At 30.2% G+C, this 17,276-nt stretch overlaps 1 protein-coding gene and 1 long non-coding RNA gene across 13 annotated transcripts in view; both read right to left on the bottom strand.

Moving 5' to 3' along the window:
* LOC124430194 overlaps positions 1–1,971 on the bottom strand; it is a 50,699-nt gene extending 48,728 nt beyond the window's left edge. The window contains exon 1 of the mRNA XM_046976437.1: positions 421–1,971. Within this exon, the coding sequence (XP_046832393.1) occupies positions 421–496 (76 nt within the window). The 5' untranslated portion in view covers positions 497–1,971. The remainder of the gene's footprint in view (positions 1–420) is intronic.
* A 723-nt stretch (positions 1,972–2,694) lies between these two features.
* On the bottom strand, positions 2,695–14,559 carry LOC124430101. Of its 12 annotated transcripts, none has more exons than XR_006943655.1 (15): positions 14,459–14,559; positions 13,627–14,079; positions 13,120–13,454; positions 12,559–12,753; positions 11,645–12,202; positions 10,294–11,493; positions 8,878–10,214; positions 8,091–8,492; positions 4,589–7,106; positions 4,358–4,516; positions 4,143–4,238; positions 3,858–3,987; positions 3,598–3,692; positions 3,372–3,530; positions 2,695–3,304 (listed from the first exon to the last, which is right to left on the bottom strand). It is a non-coding gene; the product is annotated as an uncharacterized LOC124430101 (long non-coding RNA). The 12 variants fall into 12 exon arrangements; XR_006943651.1 differs by having other exon boundaries at positions 10,294–10,728; positions 11,030–12,202; XR_006943654.1 differs by having other exon boundaries at positions 10,294–10,467; positions 10,557–12,202.
* Positions 14,560–17,276: the final 2,717 nt, after the last annotated feature.

Here is a 17,276-nt window from a genome sequence, read left to right on the forward strand (position 1 = left end):
GAAACTTTGTCATTTTCTTCAATTAAAATAAATTTATACGTCGGATAACCTCTTGTTACGTCGCGAGATTACAATGTTGTTATCTCGTTTTAACATAGGAAAGAAAAAAAAAATATACGTACTTACTCTTACAACTCTTAATCTTATTTGAACAAGAATAAAATCCCATAACCTAATCTAACTCGAACGTTCAACTACACATGATAAAACAATATATACGATCTTAACTCGTGTAGACGATTATATGTATATCCCGATGGATAATAATACATCGTTTACATTGTTTACACAATCTCGATCTTAAAGGTTAAACTCTAACCTATATGTACGTACATACATATATTTGCATTTTAACGAATATTTTTAACGAATTGTATGAAAAATATTAAAAAGAAAAAAGAATGATAAAATGATAATCACCAGATTCGGTCCAACAATCGGTGGTATTTTGACACAAGGCTGTCCAGTCATTTTTAAGATCCTTAAAAGTCGCCATGATAGTCCAAAGAAGGCCCTTCGTCTTCGAGAGGCAAAAAATTTCTTCTTCCTTCTTACCTTACCCCTCCGTTCCTTCCACCGAACTTGTTTCTCTTCGTAAAATTTAACTGATGTCACACGTTGATGTTAAAACGGGTTCGATGTTTTCCCTCCAAAATTTTACGTAATCCAACGAATGAGAACGATAAAAATGACGAAAATGAATGAGAAATAAATATCGAACACATGGATGATACAAAGGTGGTCGTGATTATCTTTCGACACGTGCACGCTTACTTCTGGCCGGTTCTAACCTGCTCTCTTCCCTCTCACTCTCTTACTTCTTTCCCCTCACTCACTGTCTATCTCTTTCTATCGTTCGTTCACTCGCTCTCGGAAGAACCTGTACTTTCCTTTCTCTCTCACTCCCTCGTGCACACCGTAAACACACTCGCTGCTCCACTACCAATTTTTCGTTGTCGATCCTTCCCACTGTTTATATTTTTATGAACGACTCATTTCGAGGTCACGTACTTAGTTCTCCCTTCTTAATCCCACCTTTCCACTTACAATTTCACACTTTTATTTATATAACACATATTATATTTACGCACGTATATTTATATATATATATATATATATCCATATATGTATATGTATATATGCATGTATATAACTATCTACCTTTGATTTGAACATGTATGTGTGTGTGTGTGTGTGTGTGTGTGTGAATATTTATATTGAAAAGCATTAATTTGCTTTATTGATCGATATTTTTTTTTCACATTACAAATAACATATATGTTCTTCGATTTGTAAACTGTAATAAGATATGGATTGTAAATCTATTTTGCTGACTGTACAAATTATTTTTTTCTTTCTTGAATATGTCTGATGGTTATATACGTACGTGAATAAGATCGAGCTTCGTTTCTTTATCCAAATAATTAAATTGCTTAGTAAAATAAAAGAAGACTAGAATGATCGAATTGTAATGAATATTACGATTGAATTCATATAATAAAAGATTAAGTATATACTGTTTTTATCACAATCTCGTATTGCGACGAGATTCTTTCGAACTTATCGATAAATTGGCTTTCTGGAATAAACGGATATTGATCTTTCGATCAAGGTAACACTTACTTCGATTTTCCTATAATGTAATCGTTCGTCGTATAGTAAATATTCTTTTTCTATTTACATACACTTCCGAGAGATCTTTCGGATCGTACGCTACTACGTTAGATCGTGCGATCAACGCCGAGTTCTAATTTTATTACCAATAAGAACGCGTAATATTTCGAGAGTTATTATTATGATTCTCAATCTCGTTTATGACTCTTTTCGATATCTTTCGATTTTCGATTATTACATGTAAATAAAATAGTTACTACGTTTGATGTATCACATGTATATATATGTATGTATTAAGTGTGTATGTATGTATGTGTATGTGATTTGAACATAACATAAGTTTGGTTGTATATATAAAAAATGTATTAATTCTACGAATAAAAATATTGAATATAACCAAACTTATTTATTTATTTATAAATGATTCCCGATATCGATATAATATTAGAATCATTATCGATGATACTACATCATACTGAGAAACTATTTCTGATGTAATTATTTCTTATTTATTATAGGAATAAGATTTGTTAGATATAAGTATATATCTAATATATAAATTATAATTTAATATCAATTGCTTATAGGTTGACGCAGATGAAGATTTTATTATAACACAAATATTTCATAATACATTTATAAACTTTGTTAATGATTGTAGAAATATAGAAATAACAATTCCAATTATTCCTAGTATTTTTCCTACATCGGAATATAAATCTTTACAAAGAATGATTAATATTTTTCGCATAAATATATCAAATAAAACATTCGATCGTTTAGAGACAATAAATTCGTATAGCTTTCATTTATTTACATTAAACAAGTAATTAATTGCTATGATTTTTATAATTATTATTATTATTATTTTTTATTTTTTATATGATATATATTATGCTTTTTTTTCACAGAATACCAATGGTTTAAAATATATATAATTGAATTTAATTTATAATAATTACATTTAGAATACCTATAAAATTTATTTACATTAATAATATTCAATCAATAATAATAATAATTATTATTATTATTATTTCATTTATATTAACGAAATGAAATTAATATAACGTTCCCGAATATACCAAAATCAAAATTAAATTTAGTTTGTATTTCTTTTTTTTACTGTCGCATATCTCTACTCATCTCTAAAGAAGTATGTTCGATATTATATAATGATTCACGAAATATTGTTACTTAAGATATTTTGATTCTTTTAAAGATGTTGCAATCGTCTACCATTGTGAGTTACTAATTGTGACTTCATGTAAAAAAGTCAATGTATTCGGATGGCAATCAAGAATTCTATTGTATGCATGCTTTTTCCTGAAAAAAATGTGTACTCTCTCACACATACGCACACACGCACGCAAGCACGCACACGAAAGTGAATCTGAAACTTTTATTGCTTCATTTATTATTAGATTGCCTAAAAAGACATAAATAAATTACTTGACAGTATTTGCGCTTACATGATACAGTGTCAGAGATAAAAGAATATCAAGTTTTTGTTTAAATGTTAAATAATAATATTTCTAAATCTAATAAAGTTTATATATATATATATATATATATACATATAACAGAAATTTGCATTAAGATTTATTTTGAATAAATTATTTGATAAGTATTTAACATTGACTTCATTTACTTTTTCTTCTGCAGCTTGCGGATGAACTATTTCCAGATCCTAAGATGAATGATATAATATAATAAATGATTATAATAAATATTTTGAAAATATCTTATTCAACTACCTTCAACTGGTATATCAATTGCTTCAATGATCAATTGATATTCTGGATCAGATTCAACAGGGCCTATGACACCAGTCAATATTCTAGGTATTCCACTTTATTTTTCTATTTCCAACATAATCTTTTTCAATTTCTTGAAATCACAAAGCTTTACTAATTCTATAATAAAAAGAAATTAATGAAAGTTATAGATATGTAAGGAATACAATTTGAATTAAAAACTAACCTTCTTCAATAAAATTTGAAAATGTTTTGTGGAATAAAATTTGGTTCTTTTGCCATTCGATTGGAATGATCATTGTCTTCTAAATCTGCTAATAACTTGTTGGCAAGAAACATTGTTGTTGTTATTATTATTATTATTATTATTATTATTATTATTATTATTATTATTATTATTATTATTATTATTATTATTTAATTATGCTATTCTCTACTCTTATATACTTCAATAATATTGATACAAGTAAATAGGAATAAAATTACCAGTAGATGTCAGTACAAAATCGACCATCGGTGGATCAATATTTTACGAATGAACTTTCTACTTTAAGCAATTCTTGATCTAACGAATCTGTTTGTACTGTTCGTACCTTTTCATAAAATGCACCAATTACTGAAAATAACGTAACAATAATCCGATATTAATGGTACTTAATACTAGTTTCTAAAAAACCTACTAATTAAAAAAGAAAACAATATATTACCATTCCAAGATATTTTTATATTATTTTATTAAACATATATTTTATAAAATTTCCTTAATAATACCTCGGTATATATGTCATTAAGATCAGTAGGAATATTGGGCAAATTCACAGACAATCAAGCTGTATAGTCATTCTTTGCCCCAGCAACAATGTAAATCTATAATATGGGAAAAACAAAAAAAGGAAAAGTAGAAATATATAAATAATTCGATTTTTTTTCATTATTATTATTACTCATCGCCAAATAAAAAAAGAAAAAAAGAAATTAAAAATTACTTAGGGTAGATTCCATGGTATCGACGTTTGATCTTTTCTCGTTGGATCCTGATCATAAGCTTTCATGGTATTCTTGTGCAAATCTTTCGTGCAATCTTTCGGACATGTGGTAAGTTTAAATATTTTTTGCGGCCGGCATCGATCGACGAGAGACTATCCCTGAGAACAAGAGATATTGATTATAAAAACTAAAACAAGATCTCTAATTTCCTTTCAAAATAAATGTAATACCGTTTAATTTACCATACTCAAAGCGTATCTTATCGCTCAGAAAGAAAGACGTACGTTAGCCGCTTTTAAATACGTGTCAGTAACTGTACAGACTTAGGTGGCTATTTGCCGACACGCGTTCGCGACGAGAAAAAGCCTTGGGTGGCTATTTGCCGACAAGCGTCCATGACGGGAACGAGACTTGGACGGCTATTTGCCGACACACTCGGTCGCAAAGGATTGAATAGAAGCACCAACATCAAATTCCAGCAGTGCTACGATCGCTAAGAAAGTTATGTTCATCTTTCCTCTCGATCGTCTTCTTTTTTTTCTTCGGACTTTTACCAAATTTTTTTAAAAAACATTCCTTCCTTTCTTCTTTCCCGTTAAACAACAGATTACTTTGTTTCTATTATGTCTTGTTATAACGTATAATCATGGATCAGGAAAGGAACAACGTGTATCCTTGTAACATATTTTGTCCTCTTTCAAAAAATGAAAGTTACAATCAATTTGAATCCCGAGTTTTTTTTCCCTCTTTCTTCGCCCTCGCGCCATCAGCTCTCATCCTTGATTTTTTTACCAAAACATGGACCGTTTAACTATTACGATATTTTTCAGATCTAAATACAAATTACGTATTAAATCATTAGAAATATTAATATGTTATCAATAATTCTTTTTTCTTCTTTTTTTTTCTCCTTTATATATATCTCTTATCGATCATCATTCTCCATACCCATATCCTCGTAAATTTGTATAGAAATATAGTAATAAAAAGAACAAAATTAATGACATATGAAGTAATCAGAGGTAATGAAATGATGCCAATAATATGATTTTATTGTCAAATTGTATATTATGATTTGGTGAGAGAAGAAACAAACGGAAAGGTTTATCTCCGTAACCAAATTTCTTAAGAATCTTCTAAAAGAGAAACATTTGTACACACGCATACAATTCCGCGCGCCTCTACGCGGGACGCAGGCGCGGAAGGACGTAAGCGCGGTTTCCCTGCATATTCAATGACACGATAGGAAAGAACGATAAAACAAATCAAATGAAGAGATGTGAAAAAACGGGTGGCAGTATGTAGAATTCGAAATATATTACATATGTAGAAATCTAATTCCCTTTAAAAATTGATGAGTAGAAATTTGATCTACGCTGACGTCTATTTCGTTCCTTTTGGTATATCTCTTTGGTATATCTCTTAAAAAGAGAGTCCATGGAACAGATATCGTATGACATATGTGATGAGTATTGGAAAAAATGTTTGGAAATATAAAATTTCGTATTAAATAAATGTTAACACGATAACGAATACGTGGACAGAAGATTTTTCGTATCATTTAAAAGTATTCCCGGACAAACATTATTATATTACCAAACAATAAATCAATTAATTGTCCCCACAGATTTAAGCATTTTTAAATTCATAGTTTCATTCTGATTCTTTCTCAACTCATTTTTCAATTTATGATTAAACCTACTACTCTCATAATCATTCCTATTCTCCGTACCATTTTCATAATATTATTATTATTATTATTATTATTATTATTATTATTATTATTATTGATCATCCATTTAATCTTCGTCGCTACGCCGTGTTAGATATTTTCGATAAAAAAAATCGACATTTGCTAAATCGATGATAGGCCAGACACCAACATCCGTTTGATTAGAATTAAATTTATCTCTGGAATCTTCATTGTTCAATTCTTCTTCTTCAGCATCGATTAATTTTCTCTTTTTAGAATCATCGTTAATTTTTCTAAGATTCTTTTTATCATTTATAATTTCACCGAAGGTTTTGAAATAAATACTATGATCATATTTACAATTTTTTTAACAAAATGCTATCCATATTATCATTAGATCGATATCCAAGAACACTGTCAACATTATAATTGTTCTTCATTTCCTCTTTGTGATACGACATCTAATAACTTAATCGACTATCTTTGAGAACATAGAAAACCCTAAGAAGAATCCTCGATGATAAGTTTGTTCGAAGTAATAGTACAACTTGATACACGCTGATCGTCATGCATCGTCATCTGATGACCCTTCGATAATCTTTTCTGACGTAAATCTATCGTATCCTCTAACTGAAGCTGTCCATCTTTCTATCCTTTGAAGAATGTATTCTATTTTCTTGCTCCACCATTTGAATTTTTCTTGAAATTGCGCCGTATTAGCCTATATCGTCAAAGTACGTTGTCATTGGCCATTATAAATTTTCTCTTCTTTTTCTTCTTCGTATTATTTCAAAATAAGTACGATGCTTGAAAAGGAAATGCATTGTCTTTAAATTCTGGACGTCAATTTATAATATTCTCAAGAAACACTTCAAAAATTCTTGAAGCCGTTTATAATTCCGGTATAATTGGTATAATTCCGGTGAACCTGATCGTTACGCATTTTAATATGTACTCATAACACAAAAAATAGATATATAGATGCGTAAATACGTATTATTCTATTTTCCTTCTTTGATATTCGAGATTACGCCAAAGCTTTGACGTCAACGCCGCTGCAATGATATAAAAAATATCGTTTAATTCCACATATTAAAACAAACCGTGTTAAATGATAATGCTCGAAAATTTGGAAAATTAAAAGCTTGACATTATATCGGATTGCGGTAAATGTGATAGATAAAAAGTATATTTTCCATGTAGGGGATTATTCGTAACTATTCTCTCTTATAAATGAAATTTTAGTAGGAACGATGAACTTGAAAAAAAAAAAAAAAAAACAGATACTTCTCGTATTTGATTACTCGTATAACATAATTTTTATTATGACAAAAAAGAAATCGGAGATACAAATATCTTTTGGATAAGTAACATTTTTGGTCGATGTCTTGTGAATCTTTGATCGAAAAATGTAAATATTAACTTTTATTATGATACTTTTATTATGAGAGAAAACAAACAGAAATATTAATTTCTTTTTAAAAAATCCTCTTTGCTAGGGGGAATATTCAATAAAACAGCAGGAGCGTTTATTAATCTATGGAATACGGATACGCTGATATCATAATAAAACGAAAAAAGATAATATTCCGAAGGAAAATAAATATGAAAAAAAAATTTCTCCGCATTCATATTTTTCATTCTCTTTTACTTTAGAAAGAAGAAGAAATGCTTGTTGATTTATGTAATATTTACTTATGACAACAAAAGAAGATAATATTATGAAAAAGATTTCTTAATCAATATTCTCTGATATCGTGCGACATTAAAGTGGATATAAATCTCCATAAAAAGATTTTTAAAAATGATTTTACAAAAACAAATTATATAGTATGAAAATTATATATTGTAATTATTATTAGAATAATTATTAATTATTATTTCTATATAATTGTTAATTATATAGAAATTCATTAAATTATAATACAGTTCTACGTACGTGATCCTTTCATCTTAGGGAAAATAAAGAAGAAAAAAAGAAAAGGGGGGAGAGAGAAAACGGTAAAAAACGGACGATTTAATTCGTAATTTATACATACGATGAGGTGAATTTTCTCGAAATGAAAGTATTCCAGCCATTGGAGAATAATGAAGGAACGACGGATTGGCTCGACCACAGGAAAGAAACTTTTTTTTTTATCACGAACATTTCTAGCTATAGATAGAAGGCAAGCTCTGAAAGCTTCACCCACCATCACGTACCCCTACTCTGATCCACCTAGTGATACCCCTACCCCAATCGACGCAACGGTACCATTCCCGTGGGAAGGACGACTGCGTTTGCGAGATGCGTTGACGACCTGCCCTTTTCGTCATTTGCTCGCAGTACGCCGTACGAATCAGACGTTCGTAAGTACTTTACATCGAGCAATTCGCGTCAAACTAAGTTCATCCATCTCAGTATCAGTGTCCAACTAACTCATCCAGCCAAACAGTCAGTGCTTATTCATAAAAATTCAAAATAACATTCATCATTAAATTTCAATTACATATTACAGAAAGAAAAGTGAATTTTCATCATCCACATCATGTTACTTGATTGTTTTTCGAATATCATACAATATCATACATTCGATCACAATTTACGTCAAAAAAAGAAATCATCAATTAAAGAGATATTATCAGAATCATCCCCGGTAATTACAAATTGAAAATAAAAGAATATCTATCATAGATCTTAATTAATCTATGAATTTTAATTTATTTTACAGAATCAAAACAGATGATTGAAATAAATATATATGACAATTATATTCTTCTACTATATAATCAAAATATCATAAAATATTATTAAAAATATCAAAAAATTGTATATTATATACATACCAAGATCTGAAAGAATTCGATTATAGAAGATATCAATCTTTGAAAATTTATTCTTTTATATAATCGTATTAAGTGAACGAAAAGCATGCCATACGTAATCGAAATGAATACAATGACGGGTAGTTTCGATTCATCCGATCAAACATCAACGACGAACGGTGAACATTCCATGCTTGGGCAAACATCTTCTTCGGCAACTGACAGGTATTTAAACCATGTTTTTTCATTATCAGCATCTATTATATTCGCTTGTGGTACCGACTTTATAGATCCGGGAGCAGCAGAGGGGAAGGTCTATGCTGCAAAAACTCATGGATCGCATTGGTGTCCATATTTGTTATTATCATGATATATGTCATAATAATATGGTACGAGTACTATAAATAACTATCATGACTAAAAGAAAATTCTAAATAATAAAAAACTAATGTAATAAGAAAGTGACTAAAATAACGGAATAAACATGTAGGTTTTTATTTTACTCGTCACTTTAATCGTAGTTACTGAAAAAAAAAGATTTCGATTTATTTTGACATTGAAAATTTAGATTTTTGAATTAATTTAAAGAAAATTTGCATCATTCAATTATTAAATTAACGTTTAAATTATATTTAACATTTAGCCAACCGAATGGGGAGATCTCCCAACTTTAAAGTAAGTAGCTGCATGACCGATTGGGGAGATCCCCTATTTTGACATTAGCAACGTGTTTCCTTGTTTTCTGTTATTATCTGCTATTTGCCGACCTGAATTTGTTCGTAATTATATTATTTTATTGTTATTATTTTTTTCTGCTTTATTATTTTTTATATTTTTTTTATTACGTTTTATACTTTTCTACAGTTTTCTAAAAAAATATTAAAATGCATTATTGATTTTGAATTTCACGTTTCAGTCTTGTTATTTATCTTTGATCGTATTTAATGGTTTTAGCTTCCAAAATCTATTTCGTATATTTTTTTTGCATAAAGTACAAAAAAAGAATTATTTTATATATTTTTTATATATATTTATATATATTTATATATTTTTAATTTTAATGTTTGTATTAACAATATATGTAAGCGTCCACTTAAATAATTTTTAGACTTCTTTGTTTTTCAAGTAGTGAATATTAGTCCGTGTTACTTGCAAATAATCCATATAAAATTTTTAAACTTACCCCTACGTAACACCTTGTTGAAATCCAACAAAAATATCACTCGATTGAATAATACTTTGTCTATGATCAATAACTAATACTATTCTATCCCTCGTTATATTTTCTACCGCTTTCTGAATCCATTGCTCTTCTACTTTTATAATTCATAGCGCTTCTACTTTCATAATCCATTGCGCTATATTAAAAAAGATAAAATTCATATAGAATACAGGATAATATATGTGACAAATTATTGATATTTAATCTCTTTATACCTTGCTTCTTTTAATATTAAAATCGACGATTACTTTACTAATGCTCTATTAATGGCGGTTTCTGTTCACCATAATAAATAATTGGCCACTTCTCTCATCAATATGGATTTCATAACCATTTAAAAATTTTATAATAAATTCATTAGCGTTAGCTTTTTTTGTCGCTTTTATTATCTGGTATATTAAATGATGCATAATATATAATGAAATACTTTGGTAAAATATTAAAATTTTTATTCACACATTATTATTCGCCTTCTCACCAATCGCATCTTGTTTTTCATATTTATTATTCTCCTTATTATACTAGTTGCAAAAAGCATGTATTCTTGATCTATATACGCTAATATAGTACCTCTAAGAGATCTAATATTTCATTTGTCAATAGAAACATTGATTATCGACATCATTATTTCCTCGTTGACATCATAAAATCTGTGTAAAAATTCAAGGAATTATTATAGAATATACGTATAATACAAATTTTATATTTCATATTATATTTTATTAAGTTTATCCAAAATATTTATCTTTAACTATCTGCACGCTATTTTATCTGGCAATGTTTATAGAAACATGAAAACTTATCTGTCAAATGTTGTGAATACGTTTCATTTCCATTGAAGTTTTATATATGTCATTTCACATGCCTTTAAGTATAATAAAATCAAAGGAACCATTTGCAACATGTAATGCTGTATTGCTTTAAAAAAAAATAACAGTAAATTATACATACCACAAATGAGATTTACACCACACATGGGTGTGATTTTGACAGTTCGCAGTTGGTTAAGGAGTTTTGGAACTGGAAGATGAAGAACGCAGCCACTGCCTATCCACTACGTATACGGAACTAATCAAGGTCATGGTTAAAAATCCGCGATTTGTGAATTGCCGGATACCTTAAACATTGCGTGAACGATGGTGCATGATAATCTTAAAAAGATCGGCTACGTCAATCGCTCTGAAGTAGGGATTCCGGCATCAATTGACAGAGAGCAACTTCCTTAATCGTATTTCGACATGTGATATGAATCCAAAGATTCATTTTTGAAGATATTACTATTTATTCCTTTCATTAAAAAAATTCTCTTCGCGACAAAAAATTTAATACAATAAATGATATGAAAATACACATAGAATGATATTTATATATTAGCGAATCCCAGAATTTCTGAATAGATGGTATTATGCGGCTTCCTGAGAGATGGAAAAAGGTAATAGAACAAAATGGATCATACATAATATAATATAAGACATAAAATGTTGTTCATCTATAATATTATTTCGTTATAAAACGAAAGAAATTTTTACGGATAATCTGATATTATTATACAAATTTATATCTTACCTATAAAATATAATACTGTTATAACAACTCGGTAATGGTTGATTAACCATTCCCATTAGAACCTGCAATAGCAACTGTTTTATCAGTGAGAATATTCAAATTAAAATTTTTCAAAATAATGTGATCTGGCCGAGTTGAATAGCTAAATTTCACATTTTTAAATTCTATATTCTCTGAAAGAGAGAGGGAGAGGAAGAGAGGGTGAAGATGAGAGGGTGAGGAAGAGTGAGAGAGAGAGAGAGTGAGAGGGAGAGAGAGTGAGAGAGAGAGAGAGAGAGAGAGAGAGAGAGAGAGAGAGAGAGATAGAGAAAGAGAGATCTTTGAACTATTTGAATGCTATCAAAAATACCATAAGATCGCCGCACGTTAATTGTCCAATTGACATTAAATGACCAGCAAAGTACAATGTACAAAGCAGAATACCATTTAAAAACAAATTTATTCTTGTTTGATACAAACCAATATCAAATCGTCTACATTCATATATAACTCAGATGCATGTTCAACTTCTTTAGAAAATACCGTTGTTTCTCTCTTTTCTGCTGCAAACGTTCTTACCTGTAAAAAAAAAAAGAAAAGAAGTTCATAAAAATAAAACACTTTGACCGTCACAATGGTCATATGTCACCGCAAGTATAAAGGCATTTGAATAGATTTCAAAGTACAGTGTAATATTTATTATACTATTATACGAATGTTAAAGAACGAAAAAAGAATGCAATATCTCGCACAATAATAAATTTGAATACATTTTGACATAATTTTATTACAACTCTTTCTCCTATATGAGAAAAATTACGTGAATATAAACTAAAGTAAATAAATGCCTGCAACATTTAAATTTTGTTATAATTCAAAAAAATAAAAAAGTAACTATCCTCTATCTTTATTAAAAATATATAAAATGTACATACATATGTGCCAACATAAATGTTGAGCTCAGAAGCATTTCCAAAGTATTCCTTGTAGAATCATTTCCTTTATCTTGGAATATCTTTGACAATACTGATCTTTATGATATTCCTGAATATATTCCTGAATATACTGAATTCATGATATTCCCAATAAATTGTGATATCCAAATATTTAACAGAGTGACGATTAGGGCGCTATACAAATAAGAAATATATATATTGAATATAGTGGTATAATATGCAGTGATGGATTTACAAATAGGAACGATCATATTCGAGTCACGTAACACATAGTCCTCAAACAACTAAGTAAATTCACGTTACATGATAAATTTAACTTAATATCTGTTGCTCGATAAATAAATTTTATATCTATGTTTATTACTATAATCCAATTTGATCGGAGCATTTTTTCCTACATCATTTGTATGAACAGTTAAAGGAAGAAAATCGTATTGCATAAAATTGAGTTACTTTGTGGTATCTTTGATGTCTCAAGCTGCTTAAAGACTGAATCCGCCTACAATGGTATATACTTTTTATCAATATTTTCATACTTACTGAGAAAGAAATCAATAACTGCCAAATATGTGGATACAGATACTCCAAAAAGTATTTCCATTGAAATGGAAATGATGGAATGGTACCATCACTATTCTCTCTTATCTTATTATGTTGTTTAATTGCCTCGCATGTCACTTATTTCACATTTATCTTGAATATATAAATTGCATCTTTTTCCAATATTTCCCAAACAACTTTATAAATGTCTGATAGAATCTTTTGTTTCTTGGGTTCCTCTTTAATAGATATTTTAAATATAGAGTTAAAGTCAATCTTGAATTGTGCGAGAATTGAACTAGTCTCCTTTGAACAGATTACTTAGAAACGATTCTCTTAAAAAAAACGATAAGATTTTTATATTTATTATCTTTAATGTTGATCAATATTAACAATAATAAACAAAGATGACTAGTAAAAAGAAAAAAGAAAAAAAAGAAAAGAGCATGCAGTAACAAGTACAATTTTTAAAGTAAAATTTTTTAAAGTTTATAAAAGAATAATTACCTTGCAGTTAGCGAAAAAATAGCCTGTTGTTGATATCGAACAATTCGCAACAAATACATTACTAATAAAATATTATTTTATGATTTATCTATAGATATAGATAGTATGGTTATGTAAATGATTTTCTTGAATATTAGTATTAACTCGACATATTTGTTACACACAACGAAAGTATATCACTTTAAAAAGTTATAGGATTAAACTTATTTATAAATTTACTTTTAAAATAAACATTGAATATAAAATTAAGGTATCTTAACCTTACACTTTTAGTAAGAACAGCGCCATTGTTTCTTCATCGAGTTTGTATTTGTAGAAGAAATTGTTAGATGGCATTGGAGAGTATAGGCGTGGTTGCACCAAACCGCGATTAAATTAAACAAGCTTTTTTCTTTTTTTTTCTTTTTTTTTTTTTAACAAATTTTCAATTCCTATTTTTTGTTTCTTTTTTCTCTAGAGTTCATAAAAATATATACTTATGTAATACAGTTTCATAATATATAATAATTATAAAATATAGTTTTCATCGCGTTTTACGAATAAATTAACAGTAATAAAAAAATAATGAATCGATTTAATTACTTTATTTTTGGCATAAAGAGAAAAAGAGAGATTGAGAAAATGCAAAGTTGAGAAATTTAATCAACAATCCAATTCAGTTTTCGATTTCCTTTAAATGGAGACCGGACTGCAATAAAAGATTTTAGCGAACTAATTTAACGAATTTTCCATTTCACGAAGGCCATTAATCAATTAAACTGATCTGAACTTAAAACTAATTTCTTATCCAGGGAGAAAAAAAAAAGAAGACGAACAAAAAAGGAATAAATACCTTGGGAAAATTAAGTTCTTAAGTTCTCGTTTATATTTCTTAGGTTAGATAAAATTAAATATTCGTGACAACACAAAACTCATAGGTAAGTTGTCGACGGCGATATATTACAGCGAAGATAGCCGTTATATATAGACGAGCCAGTTTGATTGTACGATTACCAAAATCATATGTCATTGGGAGTCTCAGTGGATAAGTACTTCACAAAGTGCTCAATTGTACCCTCCATAGAACGTTAAATACGGGAGAGGGCGTATTTCAGAGTGGAGGTAATAGCCTCACGGGCAATTAAACGTGGCAAATGCATAAATACACGTTATTAACTTTGCGCTCAAAGAGGCTCGCTCAGAGCGATTAGGTCTTTCAAGGCCTAACCATTCACCCTAAACCTCTATCCCTAAGAGGGGGTGGAGGAGGTGGAAGGGGAGGAGGAGAAGGAGAAATCATAATTTCAGACGTTTTTTTTATCCACGACATCATGTGTATTATATTCTTCTGATCAAAGCCTCTGGCCTCCCTTTCTACAACTACAACGGAAACGTATTCCGTCTTCAGTATATTCCTGTTATTTTCTACTCTCGACTTTTTCTTCCTTTTTTTCGTCGTCTTATGTCGCTTATACACACACACACATATTTGTATATATATATATATATATATATATATATATATATATATATATATATATATATATGAGGAATAAATAGACAACAACAATAATAATCAACGAGATTGTACCTATAAGGAAAAGTTAGAATCGATTTCAAACGATAAGAAAGCCGTGTTTAAAATAATCTGTTATAAACTGGAAACAAGTAGTATCTGAGTCGAGGTCATTCTCTTAACCTAAATTCCGGAAGCAAAAGTGAGACAAGGCGACTGGTTTTCATGTGCGAAGATTTATATATGTACATATTATATACATATAAGTGTGTATGTATATATATATATACACATCATATATACATACATGCATATATATATATACATACATACATGCATATATATATATACATACATACATATATATATATATATATATATATATATATATGTGTACAAATATATGCATCGTTTATTGTAGAGGAATGACTATATCATTGTTCGGAATTACTGGATGCTCGAACATGGCTGGGTAGAAAAAGCATGAGATTTCCTCGAGAAGTACAAGTGTGAGAGAGAGAGAGAGAGAGAGAGAGAGAGAGAGAGAAAGAGAGAAAGAGAGAGTGGGGGAGAGGAAGAAGAGGGTGGATAAAGCTCGGTTATATTCGCGATATCTGCGATAGTTCGCGGTGCTGTGGGCCGATAGAAGAATGGACCAAATGAAGCCTCCTAAATTTCAACACCCTCTTTGCCGCCTCTGTCTCTCGTCCCAGGGAGACGGAGCACTTCCGTTCAATCCCTTCTCTGATATTCCTCCCCTCTCTCTCTCTCTCTCTCTCTCTCACTCTTTCCCTTTCTCTTTCTCTTATACGGCCAGTAGGTACCATCATCCATGAACACACGCGGTGCAGGTGCAGGGGTGGCGATGACGTAAAGTCAACGTGGGCCAATGGACTGCCTCCTAGTCGAGCTCTTCGGGGTTGGGAGGATCAGTATTGGGCGTGGCTCGAGGGATCGAGCTGATATTCCAGAGGTGGGGGTTGCCGAAGTGTGCCCCGGGGTGTAATATCATACCGCTAGATGGATAAATAGACGCACGAAGAGACGAAGGGAACGAGTAGATAGAGATAGAGAGAAAAAGGAGAGAGAGAGAGAGAGAGAGAGAGAGAGAGAGAGAGAGAGAGAGAGAGAGAGAGAGAGAGAGAGAGGACAACACGAGAGGGAGGAAATGAGGAAAGGGTCGCATACGGAATATAGCTCGAGGGTGAGGAGTGGGATGTGAAGAGAAACGAGGAGAAGAGAACGGAATGGCGGGCTAGCTTAGAGATAGAGATAGGAAGAAAGAGAGAGAAAGAGAGTGGGTGGATGAGGGAGGAAAGGAGAGAGAGAGAGAGAGAGAGAGTGGTTAGGTGAGAGAGGCAAGAAGAGAGAGAGAGAAGGTGGAATTGGGTGGCCGTGTGATGCTCGGGAGACTAGAACAAATAATGGTTGTAGTCAGCCTCAGCTTCTGAGGTATTTTCCAGCCGCGCGAGTTATACGTATCCTGTACGACGAGAGCACGCTCGAACGTGCTACGTGTCCGAGCTTAAACCCTTCTACCCTATACTGCGAGATGTTGCAATAAGGTATATCCTTCTAAACCACACCGTCGACTCGTTAACTTACTACTCGTTATCTATCTATGTCAAAGGGATAGAAAATCTATTTCGACTATCTACTTTTCAAAGACTTTTTCTTCTTTTTATCGAAATGGATTATTCTGAATTCATTTCTAAGAATAAATCGACCTTGCATTCTTTGTAAACTAATCCATTTTGTTGATAATGAGGCGCGAATATCTTTGAAATATGATATATAGGCATATGTAGATGTGCATATTGTAATTGGAGAGCACGATTAATATTATGCTGATTCTTCATACGTCAAGATTAAAAGAATTTCTGTTAAGAATAAGTGGGCATCCATTGTATCATGCTTTTTTTTCATTCTATTCATGATGTTTAAGACGTATCAATCGATCAAAATTCGAGTAATATTATTGAATATAATTACTGTAATAAATATTATAAAATAATAATATATAAGCATATACATTATAATAGTATTATGATAAAGTAGTATATTAATATATATTCTACGTCAACATTATTATATAGTAATATATAATTATTTTACGATTAGTATTATGCGGTTTAACTTTTTCTATTAACCTAAT

Source organism: Vespa crabro, chromosome 17 (genome assembly GCF_910589235.1).
Source record: "Vespa crabro chromosome 17, iyVesCrab1.2, whole genome shotgun sequence".
Taxonomy (NCBI): domain Eukaryota; kingdom Metazoa; phylum Arthropoda; class Insecta; order Hymenoptera; family Vespidae; genus Vespa; species Vespa crabro.